This window comes from Macaca nemestrina, chromosome 2 (genome assembly GCF_043159975.1).
Source record: "Macaca nemestrina isolate mMacNem1 chromosome 2, mMacNem.hap1, whole genome shotgun sequence".
NCBI lineage: Eukaryota > Metazoa > Chordata > Mammalia > Primates > Cercopithecidae > Macaca > Macaca nemestrina.
In genome coordinates this window covers 44,677,520-44,701,735 of record NC_092126.1, presented here as the reverse complement: position 1 = coordinate 44,701,735, position 24,216 = coordinate 44,677,520, and the positions used below count along the sequence as shown (strand labels likewise).

The following is a 24,216-nucleotide window of genomic DNA, read 5'->3' as shown; positions in this document are numbered from 1 at the left end:
TTCTCTGTTATTTGCTTCGAGTTCACAGACATATTTAGTGACATCTATATGGGTGGAAGATTCAGTCAGATAATCTGGATTCCATTCCTTGACCATAGTGGAGTCTCTCATGAGCCCACGGTATTATTTCATAGTAGAAGATGTATGAACATTCATAGCAGAAGAATGATGAACATTGAGTTGTTTGAAGAAAAGAAGAGGTTTTGGTTTGGTCATGCATTTTTGTTGTCGTTGTTGTTGTTCAAAGCAATTAGTCTATTGAAGAGGACATGGAACAGGGGACATGATGGAGATATATGGAGCTGATGTTGCTGAAGTTTCTCTGGTTATTTTGTATCAATAATTTTGAAGAATGGGTTTTGTTTAAAAGAAATTGTAGAAAAAAAGAGATGATGATGATATTGAGTATTGGTGTATTTTTTGCTGTTTAGAAAGAAACAGAACCCATTAAGAGGTGGAGATTAGACTGGAAGCAGTGACTCACGCCTGTAATCCTAGCACTTTGGGAGGTTGAGGTGGGAGGATCACTTGAGGTCAGGAGTTTGAGACCAGCCTGGCCAACATGGTGAAACTCCATCACTACTAAATATAGAAAAATTATTCAGGTATGGTGGCACGTGCCTGTAATCCCAGCTACTCCAGAGGCTGAGGCAGGAGAATCACTTGAACCTGGGAGGCGGAGGTTGCAGTGAGCCAAGGTCGTGCCATTGCACTCCATCCTGGGACATGAGAGGGAAACTGTGTCTCAAAAAAAAAAGGGGGGGGGGAGGGGGAAAGATTATAAGGCAAATACATTAGATTTGCCAAATTTTCCTTCCCCCTTGCCCACCATTTGAGCAAGAACATTTGCTACCAGATCCCAGGGAGTTCTCATCCTTTCACCCAGCCCATGGGAGCCCTTGTCTTCTGTCTTCCAGAAAACCATTATTTCTATTAGCATCCCAATCTTCATCACCAGACACCGTCGAAAACTGAGAAGAGTCTGAAATTTTACTCAACTTTGGAAGCTAACAAGTTAGTCTCCCACAGTTTTATAGATACTGGTTGAGTATCCCTTATCTGAAATGCTGGAGATCGGAAGTATTTCGAGTTTAAGATTTTTTGGGGGGGGGAATATTTTTATTATGGATACTTACCAGTTGAGCATCCAAAATCTGAAAACTTGAAATCCGATACCCAAATCCGAGCATTTCCTTCGCACATCATGTCAGTGCTCAAAAAGCCTCAGATTTCACCAGCTTGGGCAACACAGGGAGATCTTGTTACTAAAAATAAATAAATAAATAAAATCAGCCAGGCATGATGGTCATGCCTGTAGTTCCAGCTACTTGGAAGACTGAGGCCCAAGGATCACTTGAACCCAGGAGGTCACTGTAAGATATGATCATGTCACCATACTCCAGTCTGGGCAAGCAACATGCTGTCTCTAGTAATAAAAAGTTTTTAATTTAAAATGTCAGATTTGGCAGCATTTAGGATTTCAGAGTTTTGGATTTGGGATGCTCAACCTGTGCTGATGACAAAAGATATGAGACTCCTGCCTCAGAGATTAAAGATTTTATTACTCATGGCACAGCAAGCATTAATTATCTTCATATTTACGTTGGTTCTCCTTGCCTCCTAAGTCCTGTGAGGAGCATTCAGGTTGATACTGTGAATGCAGTGGTTTATGGTAAAGCTGAAGAACCTCAGGCTCAGGACACCTGAGTCTTTTGTAATAGATTGGAAGTAAACCTGTCTGATGCTTGTCCCAGAGGAAAACTATTTTCATGATGTTTGATTGTTGGACAAAACTGCCCTCTGCTGTGGAGGGAGACACCATCTCTGTCTTACAACAAAAGCCACAGTGTCTCTGCTTGCAATACAAACAGAAATGAGAAACCTATTTAGAATCATCTCCCAATAATAAATTCATTATTTTGATTGTGGCAATGGTTTCATGGGTGTATGCATACATCAAAATTCATCACATTATTCACTTTACGTACAGTTTATTCTATGTCAGTTATACCTCAGTACAACCGGGGGAAAAAAGTCTTGCTACTCAAATATGTCATTGGGACCAGCAGTCTCAGCATCACCTAGATGCTTTTTAGAAAAGCAGAATTTCAGGCCTTATCGCAGACCTACTGAATGAGAATCTGTATTTTAATAAGATCCCCTGGTATTTAATTGTTAACTTTTTGTTTTGAAACAATTTTAGAGTTACAAAAAAGTTGTAAAAATAGTACACAGAGTTCCCTTTTCATTAGCTTCTCCTAATTAACATCATGTATAACCATAATACAATTAAACCAGGAAATTCACATTGATACAGCAGTCTTAACTAATCTACAGATCTTATTTGAATTTTGCCTGTTTTCTGAGTGATGTCCTTTTTCTGGTTCAGAATTCAGTCCAGGATCCCACATTGTATTTAATTTTCATGTTTCCTTAGTCTCTTCCATCTGAGACAGTTCCTCAGTCTATTTTTTTCATGGCCTTGACATTTTTGAAGTGTACTGGCAGTTATTTTATAGAATGTTCCTCACTTTGGCTTGGCCTGATTTTCTCTTGTGTGTAGACTGAGGTTTTGCACTTTTGTTAAAATACTGCAGAAGTGATATTGTGGACTTCTCAGTGCATCCTATCATGAAGCTATATCCCTGTGTCTTATTACCGATGATGTTAACTTTGATCACTTGATTAAGATAGATTAAGATAGTGTCTCCCAGATTTTTCCACTGCAAGGTTACTATTTTTCTTTAGTAGTTAATAAGAATTTTCTGAGAAGATACTTTAAGACCACGTAAATATACTGTTTGCCATCACACTTTTCACTCACTAGTTTACTGTCCATGGATAGTTCTCTCCTGCAACAATCATTCCGGTGTTGAGTGCCTAGTAATGGTGATTTTCTATTTCCATTATGCCTTTTTATTTATTAATTGAATTCTACTGTATGGAAGAGCTGTCTCTTATTCTCCATTAATTTATCATTCAATTATTTATATCAGTTTTGGTCACCTCTTGCCCCACTTCCTATCATCTTGGCTCACCTTTTTATTTCACTTGTTGGAGCAATCAGCTGCCCCAGTGTATGCTGACAACACCTTGCCTCATTTTGCCTTATCATATCTCCTGTTCTGGACTGGGATTTCCTTGCCTGTCAGCTTGGAACACTTGTCTGAACTTCTCTGTTATTTTCACCCATGTCCAAACCTTGAAGTACTAGAGAGTTGACACCCAACAGAGCAACTTTTTCACAGTGAAGATGGAAGCCAGTGTGTAAATATGCCCCTCTTCTGTCCTTCAAGTGGACAGTTTTGAAGTGTGCTCTTCAAAACTTCTTGGAGAGTCCTGTCCAGGATCAAGCCTCAGTAGCCTCCAGCAGTGATCATCGCAGTAACACATCTCAGTAACCCACAATACATGGGGTTGGCTTTTCCTCCTTCATGTTTCATGTTTGCTATCTCCCACTCCAGTTCACTGGAATCATCTCCCAAAATAAACCAACTGCACATAAGAAATTGTGTCAGGGTGTTTGTGGGGAAGGAGAACCAGCTAAGATCTGTGCATTACCAGTTTTTAAATATTTTGACTGTCACCCCTGCTCATAATCTAAGACCCTATGGAAAATTTCACATGTACAAAGGAGACAGGAATATTCATAGCATCCGAATAGGAAAAAAGGTAAAAATCCCAAATGCCTTTCAATAAGAGAATGGATTATGTACTGGGCACGGTGGCTCACGTCTGTAATCCCAGCAGTATGGGAGGCCAAGGCAGGCAGATCACTTGAGGTCAGGAGTTCGAGACCAGCCTGGCCAACATAGTGAAACCCCATCTCTACTAAAAATACAAAAATTAGCCGGGACTGGTGGCGTGCACCTGTAATCCCAGCTACTTGGGAGGCTGAGGCAGGAGAATCACTTGAACCTGGGAGGCAGAGGTTGCAGTGAGCTGAGATTGCACCACTGCACTCCTGCCTGGGCAACAGAGCAAGAGTCTGTCTCAAAATAAAATTTAAAAAAAATAGGCCAGGCGCGGTGGCTCAAGCCTGTAATCCCAGCACTTTGGGAGGCCGAGACGGGCGGATCACAAGGTCAGGAGATCGAGACCATCCTGGCTAACACGGTGAAACCCCGTCTCTACTAAAAAATACAAAAACTTAGCTGGGCGAGGTGGCGGGCGTCTGTAGTCCCAGCTACTCCCCTGTCTCTACTAAAAAATACAAAAACCTAGCTGGGCGAGGTGGCGGGCGTCTGTAGTCCCAGCTACTCGGGAGGCTGAGGCAGGAGAATGGTGTGAACCCGGGAGGCGGAGCTTGCAGTGAGCTGAGATCCGGCCACTGCACTCCAGTCTGGGGGACAAAGCGAGACTCTGTCTCAACAACAACAACAACAACAACAACAACAAAAAGTAATAAAATAGAATGGAGTATGTAAATGTTATTTTTGTATTAGTGAAAATGAATGACCACCCATCAAGATAGATGACCCTCTTAAACAAAAGAGCAAAAAAAAAAATTGCAGATGAATAATAAATTTTATTCCAAATTTATGAAGTTCAAAAACATGAAAACCTAAGCAATACATTATTTGGATATACATACATGTGTGTTAAGATTATAAAGAAGAACATGGAAATTATACACAGAATTTAAGATGTTATTTTGTAAAGGGAAAGTTGTGGGGATACACTGGTAGGGGGCACATGAGGCTTCAGTGGTGTTAATAATATGTTGCTTAAGCAGGTACATGAGGGTTTATCATGATTCCTTATACCTCACATTTACTTTATATTTTTATGGTGAATAAAATATTTTATCCTAAAAAATATTTTGTTTGATATTAAGGGATTACTTTTATTAAGGGTGACTTTGAAATATTTCTACTGCTCTAATGCAGTCATTTCAGAAACCTGGGGAGAAGTTGAATCCTTCCCTGAGGAAATTCCGAGGCTTCGATTCTACTCTGTCCTATTAAGGTGATTAAACTGTACATAACAGGATTGTCTCTAGAAGCAAGACCCAGATTTTACACTTATAAGTGTTATTTCTTTTGTCAGTCACTAGATGGATTTGGTGTGAAAAGAAGATGCTTTAAAAAAAATCTGAAACTGTTCTGACAACTGCAGATCTTTTCATGTGATAAAAGGTGTCACTAAAGACCTTTTTACTCAAAGTGTGATTTTTGGCTGGTGAGGCAGCACCAGCATCGCTTGGAAGCCTGTTGGAGATACAGGATTGAAGCCACACCTTACAGCCTGAATTGTAAGATTCCCTAAGTGATTACTGTGCATCTCAAAGTTTGAGAGGCAGTGGTCCAGGAGTCTGGTAATTCCACCTGCAAAAGCAGTATCCAGTGCCAGGAGAGCGGGCAGCACATGGAAATGCCTCGGGTTTAACTGGAATGGACCCGTCTTTTTCACAATCTCTTTGTGTTGGCTCTTCAGTGGCCCACATATTTCTAAGCAGAGGACTTTATTATACCTCTCTCCTCTTTCCAGATTTGCTGGGCTATGGACTCTCATCTATTCAATAAAAACACTGAACTTCTGTTAAGCACTGAGGAGATGACAGTGATTAGAATGATATGTCTTTGATTCTAGAAGCTTATAGTCTAATGGGAGGCAGGTAGCTAGTGAGTAATTACAAGTTTAATGAATGTTAGAAAGTCAAAGAAAATATGGGAAAAGAGTTGGAGATGGGGACTCAGGGGAAGCTTTTCTGGAGAAAGTGTTGTTTAAGTTTAGATAAGAAGGCATGTGCAGGTGAGTTGTGGGTGAACTGGGGATTATTCCAAGCATAAGGAATGCCAGTGAGTGGAGCTCTTTGGACATTTGTGTTTGTATTGCCAATGCCTTGCATAGTTCTTGGCATACAATAAGTGCTTAATAAGTGTTTGCAGAATCAATAAATGTTCTGTCACATTTCAGATGTCTACTCTCTGGCATTGGAGATGGTAGAAACTTTATTTTCCTTTTCAGAGGAAATAAGATCCCTTAATGGGGAAATAAGAAAGAAGACAGAAAGCTGACTGTTGTGCAAATTGCTAAATTGGAACTATGAGTGGGAATGAAAAATTGATTTACATGAATTTTCTTCCCTGTAGCAACTTGACAATTTATTCTGTTCTGAAGAATTCTCAGTTTTTGGCTTAAAAACCAAGCTGTTCCTCCTTATTCTGAATTTCTTGGCCTGCTGTGAAACTAACATTTACTGTCTTTTACAACATATCCTGATTAGGTCATGGAAATTCACAACTAAATCAAACTAGTATATGGAAAATTTGAAACTTTCACTGCCCATTTTATGTAACGGTGTTGGAAGGTGTTACAAAACATTGACTTTTAAATCTTTTTCAAAAGCTATATTATACAATGAATATAATAATTGCCATCATTTATTGAACACTTACTACATGCATTACATGGCAAAATCCTCATACTACCTCTGCAAGAGAGTAAGTTGAACCATATGAAAATTGCCCACTATCAGCAATTTCATATGGTTCAACCTAGTATCTTCAGACTCTAACCTATAAAGAGGTTAGGGAATCCCTGATAGCTTCACTCCAAATTTAGTACTGAGTTTCTTTTATAGATAAAGAGATCCTAAGATAGTTACAGCTCCTCTGTGACAGCGACCCCTTTACCTACATTAGCCCAAGCACTTTGTGTGTGTACTTTCATCATGGTTACTTACACATTGAATTGAGGTGGTTTACAATCCATTTCCTCTGCTACTGAGTTCCTTGAGGATGGATGTTTTGTCTGTCTTGCTGATTTTTGTATATGTGGTACCTAGAGTGAAAAGTATTTGTTGAATATAACCTTAACAAAATTTCTTGTGGAAACTAAATAAATTTTTATTGATTTGTTACTGGAGAATGTGAAGTAATCACTCCATTGGGGTTTTTGCATTTTAGAATCAGTCAATGGAGTACTGCGTTTGACATTCTTGGACTCTCACGACTAGTTACATGCAATTATGCCCTGCCCCAGAGAAAGATCTGAAAGTGCTCTCTTACTTACCTCACCTCCTTTAGACATTCGCTTAAATACCACCTTCTCCGTGCTACCTTCCCTGATCACTCTATTTAGGACTGAAGCCATTCCTCCAACACCTCTGCTTATTTTTTTTCCCATAGCACAAATATCAGCATGTAATGTAGTTTTTGTTTTGCTTATTCTTTTGCATATTATCTTTCCTATCCTGCTAGAATGTAACTTCCTGAAGGTAGGAGTTTTTGTCTCTATTTTGTCCACTGATGTCTCCCCATGTCAAGAATAGTGTCTGGGGCCAGGCGCGGTGGCTCACGCCTGTAATCCCACCACTTTCGGAGGCCCAGGCCGGAGGATCTCTTGAGTCCAGGAGTTCCAGACCAGCCTGGGAAACATGGGAAACCCCGTCTCTAATTAGCCAGGTGTGGTGGGCAGGGCTGTAGTCCCAGCTACTCGGGAGGCTGTGAGACTGGGAGGTCAGGGCTCCACTGAGCCATGATCCTGCCACCGCACTCCAGCCTGGGTGACAGCGAGACCCCGTCTCGAAAACAAACATAAAATTTGGTTGGAGTAAAATGAGAAAGATCTAATCGTTTTAACGCGCTGCTTGCACAGGGTTTTTCACATCGGCACGAATGAATGAACAAAATGTTTTCATATGGAACCAAGTGTACGGGCATTTGGGGTGTGTGCAGTTTCCGCGGGACATGATGACCTGTCCTGGTTTGGATATTAACTTGCCTGGATACTGAAGAACCTCCACATTCCCAGTGGTCTGTAACCCATTGTCTGAATAATTTCAAGGTGTCCCACAGTTGGCTCCACGCATAGCCTCACTCACGATCACTCGCCCCTCTGTCCCTTATTGATGCTTCCCGAGGGCGACCCGGCAAAGGCCTGGGGACCGAGATGGAACTGCCCAGTCCCCCTCTTTCCAAGAGAGCTGGGGTTTTCCGGCTTCGGGGTCAGTTGGAAAAGAGATTCCCACCCAAGTCGCAGGGTGGGAGTAGGGGGTATGAGACAGGAGGGATAAAGGAAGTGTGCCTAAAATTCTAGGCCTCAGGCCCGCAGCTGTCCCTGGAGGCGGCGGGGAAGCGGGGTGGTCGGGTCCTGCGGGAGGGCTCCCAGGGAGGCCACAGGGGGAACCAAGGGGCGGTGGCTGAGTGCACGAGGCCCGCCCCTCCATCTGGTGGCCCCCTACTCTCCAAGAGAAGCCTGGGGGCGGGGTTTGTTTACTCCCTGCACGCACTGCCGGCCCGGCCAATCCGTGGGGAGCGGCGCCTGGCGTCGCACATCCCGAGGGCCAATCGGCGCGCACCGTGCTGCTCCGCCGCCAAAGCTCGCGCGGGGGAAGAGGGGCTGTAGCTGGGCAGGGAGAGGGCGGACGAAATCGGCAGCGATCTCGGCTGCGGCGCTACTGCCACTGCACGGCCCGCGGGGCGCGCCCTGACCCTTCCTCTTTGGGCAGGCTCAAGGGCGCGCGCACGGTCGGCGTTCCGGGGCCTCAAACTCCTGGGCCTTGACCGGGCAGGCCGCGTCTCCCCGGGTGTGAGTCCACCGGGACCCGGCCGCCGCCAAGCGCGGGCGCCACAGAGGCGGCGGCGCCCGAAGACGCGCTCCCTGCTCGGCCCGACACCCTCGCTTGACCGCCAGTTCTTCTGCAGCCGAAGGCGGTAAGGTCTAGGGAGAGGGCGCGGGCCCGCGCGCCGAGGGCCTTTGGACCCGGCCGAGCGCGTTCCTGGGCAGGTTTCCCTCCCTGCGCCCAGGGGCCCCCTTGTCCCCCACACGAGTCCCATCTGTTTAGACCCGGGTTCTCCAGGCCTGGCCGGGTAACCCGTGAGTGTCTGGGCCGGAGTCGAAAGCCAGAGAGGGTCACCCTCTTAGTGCATAGAGCAAATCGGGGGAGGTAACGTCCCTGAGTCACGCCTCGTAGAAGAGGGGAAGGGCTGCTTTCTACTTTCTCCTTCTCTTCAAAGAAGGATGGCTTCTAAATCTGGTTTTCCGATTTTTCCCTCCTCCTTTCATGACTCACACGCCTCTGTCTCCACCAGGTGTTTGTTTGTTTTTAAAAAGAGTTTCTAAGCTTTGTGTGCTTGAAGAACCTCATATGCCCCATAAAGGAACTTTTCTCTGAAGTAGAGGATCGCTTTTTGGGCCCAGACTCCTTTGAGAAAATCTGGAAACCAAGGTCTCTCTTCACAAAGAAGTGTAAGGGTTTTCCCAGGATCTCGCTGAGAGACAGTACAACGAAGTGGATGAGCGCCCCAGTCTCTCTTACCAGCCTGTGCTATATTCTATTGTGTGATCTCGGTTTCTCCATCTGTAAATTAGATGCATCCACCTATTCGGTGTGTTTCAGGGAGTGAATGAACTAGTGTATGGAATGCAATCGTAAGAAAATTCTCCACGTATTAAATGTCTTGTATTAGTTAGGCACTTGCCGTGGATGCTGGTTTAGAAAAAGACCCTATATTATTTCCCTTTTAGTGTTGAGACAGTGAACAGGTTCATTCCTTTTCCATATTCACTGCTGAAGCTACCTTTGAGCCCATGAATACTTTTATCTTTTCCTCATTCCATCTCAGAGGGCATAGACTCACTGTCTCACTTATTTGCTCTCTTTCAGCAAGGCTGTCTTTTAACAGCCTTCTCCTTCCCCTCTCTCCCCGAGATCTGAGTTTTGTATCTTTTCATTTGACTTTCACAACCTTTTTTTTTTTTTTTTCTGGGCCATGTGTTTTCTCTTAATGGCTTGAATTTATCTTCACCTAATAAATAAAGTTATTTACTTGGTTTTTTTCTTTCCAGCTCGTCAGTATATATTCATCTATTTTCTATATGGCATAATCATGACCCTGTCTCTCCTTAAAAGTAAATATAAAAATAGTTTAATTGATCTATATTGCAGCTTCCTTTTCCATTTCATTGGTTAGCCTGTTATTTAGCTAAACCTTTATCACTATCAGATTACTATAATTAATCTTTAATGGCAGTGTCCATTCTCAGCACCAGGAGAAAAATCAAATGCCTAGACCCCAGATTCTGTCACACTTATGTACTGGCTCTGGATGTGTTTGCTGTTTATTAGAACATCTAGTGCCTGTAACTAGTCTAGTCTAAGAGTAGACATGGTGTCTGTAGCGTTGTTCTGACTGTGCAGTTGCAGTTTCAGCACTGTGGCACTTACATTTGTTAATAAAGGTCCAAGATTTACCGAACTCTTACTTTGCAGTTCTCTTCATTTCTAGGTGTTTAAAAAAGAAAGCTGAATTTTTCTGGTGTGCAATACTTCATATTCTCATTTTGTGATCATGTAATTCCTCCCACCCCGACTTTTGTGAATATATAGTCCAAGTGGCACATGGAAGTTTTTCTCTTGCAGCCAAAATTCTTAACTGTCTGAGCTGTGTGCCCTCAACATAACTGATGAACTGGGATGTACTTCCTTGTCATCATCTTTTAAACTCTTATTGCAATATGTGTTATAATGGATCTCAGAAGAAACTAGAAAGCATAGATTGAGCGTTCTTTTAGATCATAGAATTTTAAATTGTAGTGGATTTTAAAGAGAATCAAATACACTCACCTCTTCATACATAAATCCTTTCCATTTTAATCTGGGATACATGACTAGGTGTGCGGCATGAATAGATATGAAAGTAGGCTTGTGAACTCTTGGAAATATTATGCAAAATTATACACATTTGTATATTTTTTGGAGAGGCTATAGTGTCATAGTTTCTGAGATAAAGATGTTCGGTCAATTCTATTTATTTATTTATTTATTTATTTATTTATTTATTTTTGAGACAGGATTTCTCTATGTTGCTCAAGCTTGTCTGGAACTCCTGGGCTCGAGTGATCCTCCCACCTCACCCTCCCAAGTAGCTGGGGTTGTAGGCACACACCTCGCCATGTTTGGACAACTCTAATTTTTATAAAATTATTTCTTTCACTGAACTAGAAATTGTGTCCTCACTGTCTCTTCTGTATTGTGGGTTTTCAACTATTTGAAGATACTTACATTCCACTGAGTGTTTTCTTCTCTAGAAAATATTATCAGTCTTTAACCTCTGTAAGTGACTTTTGTGTCATTGTTTTCGTTTGCATCTCCTCACAGAACTCATAGCCCACTTGTGAATTTGTTTAGTTCATCCACATTCTTCCGACAAGAATGGTACCCCAAATTAGGTATTCACTAGCATAGAAGACTGTAAGTTACCTCTCTGATTTTAAAGCATGTACTTTAAGAGTAGACTTGCTTCTTTGGCAACCACATTACACTGTTAACTTATAATAGTTTACTAGTTAAGAAGATTAACTTTGGGGCTAGCCTTCCTGTGTTTAGATCCTAACTCTGCAGTTTATCAGCTGGGTAACCTTGAGTAAATTATGTAAACACTCTGGGCCTAAGTCTCCTCATCTCTAATATGGGGTTAATAATAGTGACTATCTTATACAATTCTGAAGATAATTAATGTATATACGTAAGTCACTTAGAATGGGTTGGGGCATCCAAGTACTCTGTATATATGATACCTGTTTTACTACTGGTTTCCTTGTCAACTAAAATTGTTGAATTGTTTTGTTCATGCTGTCTCCGTTCTTAAAGTCATACTCTCTAAATTCTTTAATAGAATATTTTTTGGTAGGATTTTACATGTGTCTGTATTAAGTTTTATTTTGTAAGATTGCTTCTAATCTGTTGACATTAAAAAAATCCTGATTTGGTCATCCAATAAATATCAAATCTATGCATTTGATAAACATACAAGTTTGATAATTTTGGCATTGCCTTCATGCAAATTTTTCATTAAAATGCTGTCTAGGCGGGCTGAGGGCAGAGTTCTTTACCTACTAAAGACCTCTCTTAAAGGTGATAAAAAATTTTATTATTAATTCTTTGGTTCAGGTTGGTCAGCCAATTAGAAATTTAGCTAATTTATCATCATCTACCTCATATGTTTCCAAGTTCTCACAAGGAATGTGTGAGGAACTTTGACAATTGCCTTACTAAAACCCAGATTTTATATGTCTCCTTTTTTTTACCCTATCGTTACTTGTCCTCAGTGAAACTATACTATATTCCAGTAGCGTATGTTGATTACTACTTTTTTGTCTTTTTTTTCAGAAAAGGATTTTTATTTATTTATTTATTTATTTATTTTGCGACAGAGTCTCTGTCACCCAGGCTGGAGTGCGGTGGCCTCTTGGATTTAAGCAATTCTCCTTCCCCGGCCTCCCGAGTTGCTGGGTCTGCAGGAGCTTGCCACCACACCCGGCTGATTTTTGTATCAGAAAAGGATTTTTAAGTCAAGTAAAAATGTGGAATGCTTTATGAATTTGTGTGTCATCATTGCACAGGGGCCATGCTAATCTCTGATTTGTTCCCGTTTAGAATATATGCTGCTAAAGGAGCACTGATCACTACTTTTTCTAAGTGTTCACAAACTTCTCTTAGTAATGATTCTAGAATCATGTCTAAAATTATGTTTAACTTCAATGATCAATAGTTGACAGGATCCCATTTCTCTCTTTTTGAACACGAGTACTACATTTTTCTGTCTTCAGTCTTCTGGTAACCTCTCCTGCTCACCATAGTTCCTAAATGATTGCCAACAGCTGTGTGGAATTTTATTTGGAGCAATATACCTTGTTGAAGGTTTACTTAGAGCAGTTAGGAACTGTCTTTTATCTTCATGTTCATATTGAGCTTTCATTTCCGCCAATTCATTGATAAATTTATTAAATGCCCATTTTGCACAAGATATCAATGCTTGTTTTACCTGATCCATCCAAAGATAATTTTTCTTAATAAAAATGCCTGAAGCAAAAAGGTAATGTACATCTATTTCTCTCCATTCCTACTATTATTAATATTACCGTAATCTGGACCACCATTCCTTCTTTAGTGGACTGCAGTAATAGCTTCCTGTTAACCTTCCTTCTTCCAGTCCTTTTCTGTCTCTGGTCCTTATGTATGGCAGCCAAAGTTATCTTTGTTTTAAAAATGCTTGTATGTTTTAAAAGTCGTTTCTGGGAGGTGCGGTGACTCATGCCTGTAATTCCAGTGCTTTGGGAGGCCGAGGTGGGCGGATTGCTGAGCCCAGGAGCTCAAGACCAGCCTGGGCAACATGGCGAAACCTGTCTCTACTAAAAATGCAAAAAGTAGCCAGGCTTGGTGGCATGTGCCTGTAGTCCCAGGTACTCAGGAGGTTGAGGTGAGAGGATCTCTTGAGCCTAGGAAGTCAAGGCTGCAGTGAGCTGTGATCGTGCCACTGCACTCCAGTCTGGGCAACAGAGTGAGACCCTATCTCAAAATAAATAAATACATAAGAATAAATAAATAAATAAATAAATCTTTTCTTTCCTAGTGGCATAAGCTGTAATCTAATTAGAATTTTATTTCTAAGCATAGTACTTTCCAACTCCCTTTTTCTGTTTTCTCTTTACTGTCCTTTTAAATTCAAGCCCCCCTACCCCCGCTGCCCCACTTTTTTTTGGAGACAGAGCCTTGCTCTATTGCCCAGGCTGGCAGTGGTGCAATCTTGGCTCACTGCAACCTCTGCCTCCTGGGTTCAAGTGATTCTTGTGCCTCAGCCTTCCAAGTAGCTGGGATTATAGGCATGTGCCACCACACCTGGCTAATTCTTGTATTTTTAGTAGAAACAGGGTTTCGCCATGTTGGCCAGGCTGGTCTTGAATTCCTAAACTCAAGCAATCCACCTCCCTTGGCCTCCCTAAGTGCTGGGATTACAGATGTGAGCCACCGCACCCAACTTCAAACCCTTTTTTACCTTTGGTTTTCTTGGGGATGATAGGAACCAGCAGCCAGATAGTAGGCATAGAGAGATGGTGACTCCTCACCAGTTGGTCTTTGTGTGTATTACTCAAAAGACACATGTGAAGTGCTTATTATGTTACAGGCACTGTGTGAGGCACTAAGTTGACAAAGGGACATAACGTAATCTCATCCCTCAAAGAATCCTAAGTGCAAGAAAAGATGAAATAGGGGAAAATAGCTTGGAGAACTCAAAAATATATCTTCTTTTTGGTTGGGTCTTTTCCAGCGTAGCTTTTTTTTTTTTTTTTTCCCTAAAGTGTTGAGAATTCATTCAAATATAAGTGAGTGGTTTGAAAATTAGCCATTGTTGATTAATCATTCTTTCACTAGTGCCACTGTTTACTATAATTGAAAAAATAGGCTGGGTGTGGTAGCTCACGCCTATAATAATCCTAGCACTTTGGGAGGCTGAGGTGGGTGGATCGCTTGAGGTCAGGAGTTCAAGACCAGCGTGGCCAACATGATGAAACTCCATCTCTTCTAAAAATACAAAAATTAGCTGGGTGTGGTTGCATTCGCCTGTGATCCTACCTACTTGGGAGGCTGAGGCAGGGGAATCGCTTGAACCTGGGAGGCAGAGGTTGCAGTGAGCTGAGATCTTGCCACTGCACTCCATCCTGGGCGACAGAGTGAGACTCTGTTTCAAAATAAATAAATAAACAAACAGGCTGGGCATGGTGCCTCATGCTGTAATCCCAGCTCTTTGGGAAGAATTACTTTGAGGCCAAAAGTTTAAGACCATCCTGGGCAACTTTGCAAGGCCCCATTTCTACAAATGAAAAAAAATTAGCCAGGTGTGGTGGCACGTACCCATTATCCCAGCTACTAAGGAGGCTGAGGTGGGAAGATTACTTGAGCTCAAGAGTTTGAGGCTACACTGAACTATGATCATGCCACTGTACTCCAGTTTGGGTGACAGAGTGAGACTGTTTCAAAAAAAATAAATTAATTTTTTAAAAATAAGAAAATATATATAAAAGACCATTTCTGTGTAATCTTAAGATACGTGTTATCTTAAGTTTGGTTGTATTTCAGCTAATTGATTAAATCATGATTATGAGCTTTATTACTCTATTTTACTGACTGGTATACTGTGAACAGAAGAAAGTACATACTTAGATAAGATGTATAATACTAAACTCAATCATCTGAACTTTTAATTTTTTTAGTTTTAATTTTTGTGGGTACATAGTAGGTGTATATATTTATGGGGTACATGAGATGTTTTGATATCGGCATGTATTATGAAATAAGTACATTATGGAGAATGGGGTATTCATCCCCTCAAGCATTTATCGTTTAAGTGACAAACCATCCAAATACACTCTTTAAGTTATTTTAAAATACAAAATTAAGTTATTAATGACTATAGTCACCCTTTTGTGCTACCAAATAGTAGGTCTTATTTATTCTTTGTATTTTTTTGTACCCATTAACCATCCCCCACATGCCCATACTACACTTTGCAGCTTCCAGTAACCATCCTTCTACTCTCTCTGTTCATGAGTTCAGTTATTTTGATTTTTAGATCCCGCAATTAAGTGAGAGCATGTAATGTTTGTCTTTTTGTGCCTGGCTTATTTCACTTAACATAATGATCTCCAGTTCCATCCATGTTGTTGCAAATGACTGGATCTTATTCTTTTTTTTTTTCCAAGACGGAGTCCTGCTCTGTTGCCCAGGCTGGAGTGCAGTGACAATCTCGGCTTACTGCAACCTCTGCCTCCCAGGTTTAAGCGATTCTCCTGCCTCAGTTTCCTGAGTAGCTGGGATTACAGGCGTGCACCACCACACCCAGCTAATTTTTGTATTTTTAGTAGTGATGGAGTTTCACCATGTTGGCCAGGCTGGTCTCATACTCTTAGCCTCAAGTGATCTGCCTGCCTCGGCCTCCCAAAGTGCTGGGATTACAGACGTGAGCCGTCGTGCCCAGCCATGGATCTCATTCTTTTTTATGGCCAAATAGTACTTCATTGTATATATGTACCACATTTTCTTTATTCATTCATCTGTCAATGAACACTTAGATTGCTTCCAAATCTTAGCTATTGTAAACAGTGCTGCAACAAACAGGAATGCAGATACCTCTTCAATATACTGATTTCCTTTCTTTTGGCAGTGGGATTGCTGGATCATATGGTAGCTCAATTTTTAGTATTTTGAGGAACGTCCAAGTTGTTCTCTATAGTGGTTGTACTAATTTACATTCCCATCAACAGTTTAGGAAGGTTCCCTTCTCTGCACATCCCCACCAGTATTTGTTACTGCCTGTCTTTTGGATATAAGCCATTTTAACTGGGGTGAAATGATAGCTCATTGTGGTTTTGATTTGCATTTGTTCGATGATCAGCAATGTTGAGCACCTTTTCAAATGCTTATTTGCCATTCGTATGTCTTTTGAGAAATGTCTATTCAGATCTTTTGCCCATTTTTTAATGGGATTATTATTATTATTTTTTTTCCTAGAATTGCTTGAGCTCCTTATGTATTCTGGTTATAAATCTCTTGTCAGATAGGTAGTTTGCAAATGTTTTCTCCCATTCTGTGGGTTGTCTCTTCACTTTGTTGATTGTATCCTTTTCTGTGCAGAAACTTTTTACTTGATGTGATCCCATTTGTTTATTTTTGCTTTGGTTGCCTGTGCTTGTGGGGTACTGCTAAAGAAATTCTTGCCCAGACCAATGTCCTGGAGATTTTCCCCAATATTTTCTTCTAGTAGTTTCACATTTTGAGGTCTTAGATTTAAGTCTTTAATCCATTTTGATTTGATTTTTTTTTTAAGACAGGGTCTTGCTTGGTTGCCCAGGCTGGAGTGCAGTGGCTTGATAACAGCTCACTGCAACCTCCGCCTCCCAGGTTCAAGCAGTTCTTGTGCCTCAGCCACCCAAGTAGCTGGGACTACAGGCATGTGCCACCACGCCCAGCTAATTTTTGTATTTTTAGTAGAGATGGGGTTTCACCGTGTTGGCCAGACTGGTCTTGAACTCCTGACCTCAAGTGATCTGCTTGCCTTGGCCTCCCAAAGTGTTGGGATTACAGGCGTGAGCCACCGCGCCCAGCCTTATTTGATTTTTGTATATGGCCAGTGATATGGGTCTAGTTTTTTTCTTCTGCATATGCATACCCAGTTTTCCCAGCACCATTTATTGAAGAGACTGTCTTTTCCCCAGTGTATGTTCTTGGCACCTTTGTGGAAAATGAGTTAACTGTAGGTGTGTGGATTTGTTTCTGGATTCTCTGTTCTATCCCATTGGTCTGTGTGTCTGTTTTTATTCCAGTCCCATGCTGTTTTGGTTACTATAGCTCTGTAGTATAGTTGAAGTCAGGTACTGTGATTCCTCCAGTTTTGTTCGTTTTACTCAAGATAGCTTTGACTATTCTGGGTCTTTTGTGGTTTCATATAAATCTTAGGATTGTTTTTTCTATTTCTGTGAGGCATGTCATTGTCATTTTGATAGGGATTGCCTTGAATTTGTAGATTGCTTTGATAGTAGTATTGACATTTTAACAATATTGATTCTTTCAATCCATGAACATGGAATATTTTTTCATTTTTTTGGTGTCCTCTTCAATTTCTTTCATCAGTGTTTTATAGTTTTCATTACAGAGATATTTCACTTCTTTGGTTAATACCTAGTTATTCAGTTTTATATGTGGCTGTTATAAATGGCGTTACTTTTAAAATTTCTTTTTCTCATTGTTCACTGTTGGCATATGGAAATGCTACTAATTTTTGTATGTTGATTTTATGTCATGTAACTTTATTGAATTTGTTTATCACTTCTATTAATAATACTTTTTTTGTGGAGTCTTTAGGTTTGTCCAAATACAAAATTGCATCATCTGCAAACAGGGATAATTTGACTTCTTCCTTTCCAATTTGGGTGCCCTTTGTAGCTTTCTATTGTCTGATTGCTCTAGCTGGGACTTCCAGTACTTTGTTGAATAACAATAGTGACAGTGGGCATGCTTGTCATGTTTCAGATCTTTGAGGAAAGGCTTTCTAGTTTTTCCCCATTCAGTATGATACTAGCTGTGGGTCTGTCATATATGGCTTTTATTATGTTGGGGTGTGTTCCTTCTATCCCCAAGTTTTTGAGTATCTTAACTTCTTTGTAACATAAATATTTTATTTAAGATCTATATGTCCTTTTGCAACATATTTCATGCTCTTTTGACTTTTTTTTTCTTCTTGAGACAGAGTCTTGCTCTGTCACCCAGGCTGGAGTGCAGTGGCATGATATCAACTCACTGCAACCTCCGACTCCCGGGTTCAAGTGATTCTTGTGCCTCAACCTCCCAAGTAGCTGGAATAACAGGTATGTACCACCACGCCTGACTAATAGCTGTATTTTTAATATAGACAGGGTTTTACCATGTTGGCCAGGCTAGTCTTGAACTCCTGGCCCTCAGTGATCTGTTGCCTCAGCCTCTGAAAGTTCTGGATTACAAACTTAAGCCACCACACCTGGCCTATGTTCTTTTGACTTTAAAAGAAATTAAACAGATCTTTGTTCAAGATGGCCGAATAGGAACAGCTCTGGTCTGCAGCTCCCAGTGTGATTGATGCAGAAGACGGGTGATTTCTGCATTTCCAACTGAAGTACCTGGTTCATCTCATTGGTACTGGTTGGATAGTGAGTACAGCCCACAGAGGGCTAGCTGAAGCAGGGCAGGGCATCGCCTCACCCAGGAAGCAGAAGGGATTGGAGGATTTCCCTTTCCTAGCCAAGGGAAGCTGTGACAGACTGTAGCTGGAAAAATGGGACACTCTTGCCCAAATACTGCACTTTCCCCATGATCTTAGCAACTGGCAGAACAGGAGATTCTGTCCTGTGCCTGGTTTGGCGGGTCCCACACCCACGGAGCCTTGCTCACTGCTAGCACAGCTGTCTGAGATGGACTTGCGAGGCTGCAGCTGGGTAGGGGGAGGGTTGTCCGCCATTGCTGAGGGTTGAGTAGGTAAACAAAGTGGCCAGGAAGCTCAAACTGGGCGGAGCCCACCCCAGCTCAGCAAGGCCTACTGCCTCTATAGACTCCACCTCTGTGGGCAGGGCATAGTGGAACAAAAGGCAGCAGAAACTTCTGCAAACGTAAACGTTTCTGTCTGACAGCAGTGATTCTCCCAGCACAGCATTTGAACTCTGAGAACGGACAGTCTGCCTCCTCAAGTGGGTCCCTGACCCCCATGTAGCCTAACTGGGAGACACCTCCCAGTAGGGAGCAACAGACACCTCATACATGTGGGTGCTTCTCTCGGACAAAGCTTCCAGAGGAAGGATCAGGCAGCAATATTTGCTGTTCTGCAATATCTGCTATTCTGCGGCCTCCACTGATGATACCCAGGCAAACAGGGTCTGGAGTGGACCTCCAGCAAACTCCAATAGACCTGCAGCTGAGGGACCTGACTGTTAGAAGGAAGACTAACAAACAGAAAGGAATAGCATCAGCATCAACAAAAAGGACATCCACACCAAAACCCCATCTGTAGGTCACCAACATCAAAGACCAAAGGTAGATAAAACCACAAAGATGGGGAGAAACCAGAGCAGAAAAGCTGAAAATTCTAAAAACCAGAGCACCTCTTCTCCTCCAAAGGATCGCAGCTCCTTGTCAGCAACAGAACAAAACTGGACAGAGAATGACTTTGATGAGTTGACAGAAGTAGTCTTCAGAAGGTAGGTAATAACAATCTTCTCTGAGCTAAAGAAGCATGTTCTAACCCATTGCAAGGCAGCTAAAAACCTTGAAAAAAGGTTATGGCTAACTAGAATAAACAGTGTAGAGAAGACTTTAAGTGACCTGATGGAGCTGAAAACCGTGGCATGAGAACTTGGTGATGCATGCACAAGCTTCAATAGCCGAATCAATCAAGTGGAAGAAAGGATATCAATGATTAAAGATCAAATTAATGAAATAAAGTGAGAAGACAAGTTTAGCGAAAAAAGAGTAAAAAGAAACGAATAAAGCCTCCAGGAAATATGGGACTATGTGAAAAGACCAAATCTATGTTTGATTGGTGTACCTGAAAGTGACGGGGAGAATGGAACCAAGTTGGAAAACACTCTTCAGGATATTATCCAGGAGAACTTCCCCAACTAGCAAGGCAGGCCAACATTCAAATTCAGGAAATACAGAGAACGCCATAAAGATACTCCTCGAGAAGAGCAACCCTAAGACACATAATTGTCGGATTCACCAAGGTTGAAATGAAGGAAAAAGTGTTAAGGGCAGCCAGAGAGAAACGTCGGGTTACCCACAAAGGGAAGCCCATCAGACTAACAGTGGATCTCTCAACAGAAACTCTACAAGCCAGAAGAGAGTGGGGGCCAGTATTCAACATCCTTAAAGAAAAGAATTTTCAACCCAGAATCTCATATCCAGCCAAACTAAGCTTTATAAGTGAAGGAGAAATAAAATCCTTTACAGACAAGCAAATGCTGAGAGATTTTGTCACCACCAGGCCTGCCTTACCAGAGCTCCTGAAGGAAGCACTAAACGTGGAAAGGAACAACTGGTACCAGCCACTGCAAAAACATGCAAAATTTTAAAGACCATGGATGCTGTTAAGAAACTGCATCAATTAACAGGCAAAATAACCAGCTAACATCATAATGACAGGATCAGATCCACACATGACAATATTAACCTTAAATGTAAATGGGCTAAATGCCCCCAATTAAAAGACACAGACTGGAAAATTGGATAAAGAGTCAAGACCCATCAGTGTGCTGTATTCAGGAGACCCATCTCACATGCAGAGACACACATAAGCTCAAAATAAAGGGATGGAGGAAGATCTACCAAGCAGATGGAAAGCCAAAAAAAAAAGCAGGGGTTGCAGTCCTAGTTTCTGATAAAACAGACTTGAAACCAACAAAGATCAGAAGAGATAAAGAAGGCCGTTACACAATGGCAAAGGGATCAATTCAACAAGAAGAGCTAACTATCCCAAATATATATACACTGAATATAGGAGCATCCAGATTCATAAAGCAATTCCTTAGAGACCTACAAAGAGACTTGGACTCCCTCACAATAATAATGAGAGACTTTAACACCTCACCATCAATATTAGATCAACGAGACAGAAGGTTAACAAAGATATCCAGGACTTGAACTCAGTTCTGCACCAAGCGGAGCTAATAGACATCTACAGAACTCTCCACCCCAAATCAACAGAATATACATTCTTCCAGCACCACATCGCACTTATTCCAAAATTGATCACGTAGTTGGAAGTAAAGCACTCCTCAGCAAATGTAAAACTACAGAAATCACAACAAACTGTCTCTCAGACCACAGTGCAATCAAATTAGAACTTAGGATTAAGAAACTCACTCAAAACCGCTCAAGTACATGGAAACTGAACTAACGAAATGAAGGCAGAAATAAAAATGTTCTTTGAAACCAATGAGAACAAAGACACAATGTACCAGAATCTCTGGGACATATTTAAAGCAGTGTGTAGAGGGAAATTTATAGCACTAAATGCCCACAAGAGAAAGCAGGAAAGAGCTAAAATTGACACCCTAACATCACAATTAAAAGAACTAGAGAAGCAAGAGCAAACATATTCAAAAGCTAGCAGAAGGCAAGACATAACTAAGAGCAGAAGTGAAGGAGATAAGAGACACAAAAAACCCTTCAAAAAATCAATCTAGGAGCTGGTTTTTTGAAAAGATCAACAAAATTGATAGACCGCTAGCAAGACTAATAAGAGAGAAGAATCAAATAGATGCGATAAAAAATGATAACAGGGATATCACTACCGATCCCACAGAAATACAAGCTACCATCCGAGAATACTATAAACACCTCTACACAAATAAACTAGAAAGTCTAGAAGAAATGGATAAATTCCTGGACACATACACCCTCCCAAGACTAAACCAGGATGAAGTTGAATCTCTGAATAGACTAATAACAAGCTCTGAAATTGAGGCAATAATTAATAGCCTACTAACCAAAAAAATTCCAGGACCAGACAGATTCACAGCCATATTCTACTAGAGGTACAGAGGGGAGCTGGTACCATTTCCTTCTGAAACTATTCCAATCAATAGAAAAAGAGGGAATCCTCCGTAACTCATTTTATGAGGCCAGCATCATCCTGATAACAAAGCCTGGCAGAGACAAAACAAAAAAAGAAGAGAATTTTAGACCAATATCCCTGATGAACATTGATGCAAAAATCCTCAATAAAATACTGGCAAACTGAATCCAGCAGCACATCAAAAAGCTTATCCACCACGATCAAGTTGGCTTCATCCCTAGGATGCAAGGCTGGTTCAACCTATGCAAATCAATAAACGTAATCCATCACATAAACAGATCCAACGACAAAAACCACCTAATTATCTCAATAGATGCAGAAAAGGCCTCGACAAAATTCAGCAGCCCTTCCTGCTACAAACTCTCAGTAAACTAGGTATTGATGGAACATATCTCAAAATAATAAGAGCTATTTATGACATACCCACAGCCAATGTCATAATGAATGGGCTGAAACTAGAAGCATTCCCTTTGAAAACCAGCACAAGACAAGGATGCCCTCTCTTACCTCTTCTATTCTACACAGTTTTGGAAGTTCTGACCAGGGCATTCAGGCAAGAGAAAGAAAGAAAGGATATTCAGTTAGGAAAAGAGGAAGTCAAATTGTCCCTGTTTGCAGATGACATGATTGTATATTTAGAAAACCCCATCGTCTCAGCCCAAAATGTCCTTAAGCTGATAAGCAACTTCAGCAGAGTCTCAGGATACAAAATCAATGTGCAAAAATCACAAGCATTCTTATACACCAATAACAGACAAACAGAGAGCCAAATCATGAGTGAACTCCCAATCACAATTGGTTCAAAGAGATACCTAGGAATCTACCTTACAAGGGATGTGAAGGACCTCTTCAAGGAGGGCTACACACCACTGCTCAAGGAAATGAAAGAGGAAACAAGCAAATGGAAGAACATTCTATGCTCATGGATAGGAAGAATCAATATTGTGAAAATGGTCATACTGCCCAAGGTAATTAATTTACAGATTCAATGCCATCCCCATCAAGCTACCAATGACTTTCTTCACAGAATTGGAAAAAACTACTTTAAAGTTCATATGGAACCACAGAAGAGCCCACATTGCCAAGACAATCCTAAGCCAAAAGAACAAAGCTGGAGGCATCACGCTACCTGACTTCAAACTATACAACAAGGCTACAGTAACCACAACAGTTTTGGTACTGGTACCAAAACAGAGATATAGACCAATGGAACAGAACATCTACAACCATCTGATCTTTGACAAACCTGACAAAAACAAGAAATGGGGAAAGGATTCCCTATTTAATAAACGGTGCTGGGAAAACTGGCTAGCCATATGTGGAAAGCTGAAACTGGATCCCTTCCTTACACCTTATACAAAAGTTAATTCAAGATGGATTAAAGACTTAAACATTAGACCTAAAAACCATAAAAATCCTAGAAGAAAACCTAGGCAATACCATTCAGGACATGGGCATGGGCAAAGAGTGCATGACTAAAACACCAAAAGCAATGGCAACAAAAGCCAAAATAGACAAATGGGATCTAATTCAACTAAAGGCTTCTGCTCAGCAAAAGTAACTGCCGTCAGAGTGAACAGGCAATCTACATAATGGGAGAAAATTTTTGCAATGTACCCATCTGACAAAGGGCTAATATCCAGAATCTACAGGAACTTAAACAAGTTTACAAGAAAAAAACAACCCCATCAAAAAGTGGGCAAAGGATATGAACAGACACTTCTCAAAAGAAGACATTTATGCAGCCAGCAGACACATGAAAAACTGTTCATCATCACTGGTCATCAGAGAAATGCAAATCAAAACCACAGTGAGATACCATCTCATGCCAGTTAGAATGGTGATCATTAAAAAGTTAGGAAACAACAGATGCTGGAGAGGATGTGGAGAAATAGGAAAGCTTTTACACTGTTGGTAGGAGTATAAACTAGTTCAACCATTGTGGAAGACAGGGTGGCGATTCCTCGAGGATCTAGAACTAGAAATACCATTTGACCTTGCAATCCCATTACTGGTTATATACCAAAAGGAGTATAAACCATGCTACTATAAAGACATATACACACGTATGTTTATTGTGGCACTATTCACAATAGCAAAGACTTGGAACCAACCCAAATGTCCATCAATGATAGACTGCATTAAGAAATTTTAGCACATATACACCATGGAATACTATGCAGCCATAAAAAAGGATGAGTTCATGTCCTTTGCAGGGACATGGATGAAGTTGGAAACCATCATTCTGAGCAAACTGTCACAAGGACAGAAAACCAAACACCAAATGTTCTCACTCATAGGTGGGAACTGAGCAATGAGAACTCTTGGA

The 24,216-nt window shown here is 41.2% G+C and overlaps 2 protein-coding genes, 1 long non-coding RNA gene and 1 other non-coding gene across 13 annotated transcripts in view; 2 read left to right on the top strand and 2 right to left on the bottom strand.

The window, feature by feature from the left end:
* The window catches only part of LOC105469993 (glycerol kinase 5), a 74,555-nt gene extending 73,414 nt beyond the window's left edge, over positions 1-1,141 (top strand). The window contains exon 16 of the mRNA XM_071091037.1: positions 22-1,141. Within this exon, the coding sequence (XP_070947138.1) occupies positions 22-38 (17 nt within the window). The 3' untranslated portion in view covers positions 39-1,141. The remainder of the gene's footprint in view (positions 1-21) is intronic.
* LOC112424656 (uncharacterized) overlaps positions 1-8,133 on the bottom strand; it is a 71,063-nt gene extending 62,930 nt beyond the window's left edge. The window contains exons 1-3 of one of the 2 annotated variants that reach the window (XR_011619768.1): positions 7,729-8,133; positions 6,689-6,786; positions 1,137-1,265 (exon numbers count right to left, since the gene is read on the bottom strand). This is a non-coding gene — a long non-coding RNA (uncharacterized lncRNA). The remainder of the gene's footprint in view (positions 1-1,136; positions 1,266-6,688; positions 6,787-7,728) is intronic. The other variant, XR_003015484.2, reaches the window with a different exon arrangement.
* A 165-nt stretch (positions 8,134-8,298) lies between these two features.
* LOC105469991 (transcription factor Dp-2) overlaps positions 8,299-24,216 on the top strand; it is a 196,322-nt gene continuing 180,404 nt past the window's right edge. For 5 of the 9 annotated variants that reach the window (XM_071091055.1, XM_011721660.3, XM_024789195.2 and 2 more), the window contains exon 1: positions 8,299-8,660. The gene's annotated coding sequence lies outside the window, so the exon portion shown is untranslated. Of the gene's footprint in view, positions 8,661-18,032; positions 18,151-24,216 lie in introns of all 9 variants that reach the window. The other 4 variants (XM_071091041.1, XM_071091044.1, XM_071091045.1 and 1 more) reach the window with 4 other exon arrangements.
* LOC112424674 (U6 spliceosomal RNA) lies at positions 12,307-12,408 on the bottom strand. Its single transcript, XR_003015513.1, has one exon. It is a non-coding gene; the product is annotated as a U6 spliceosomal RNA (small nuclear RNA).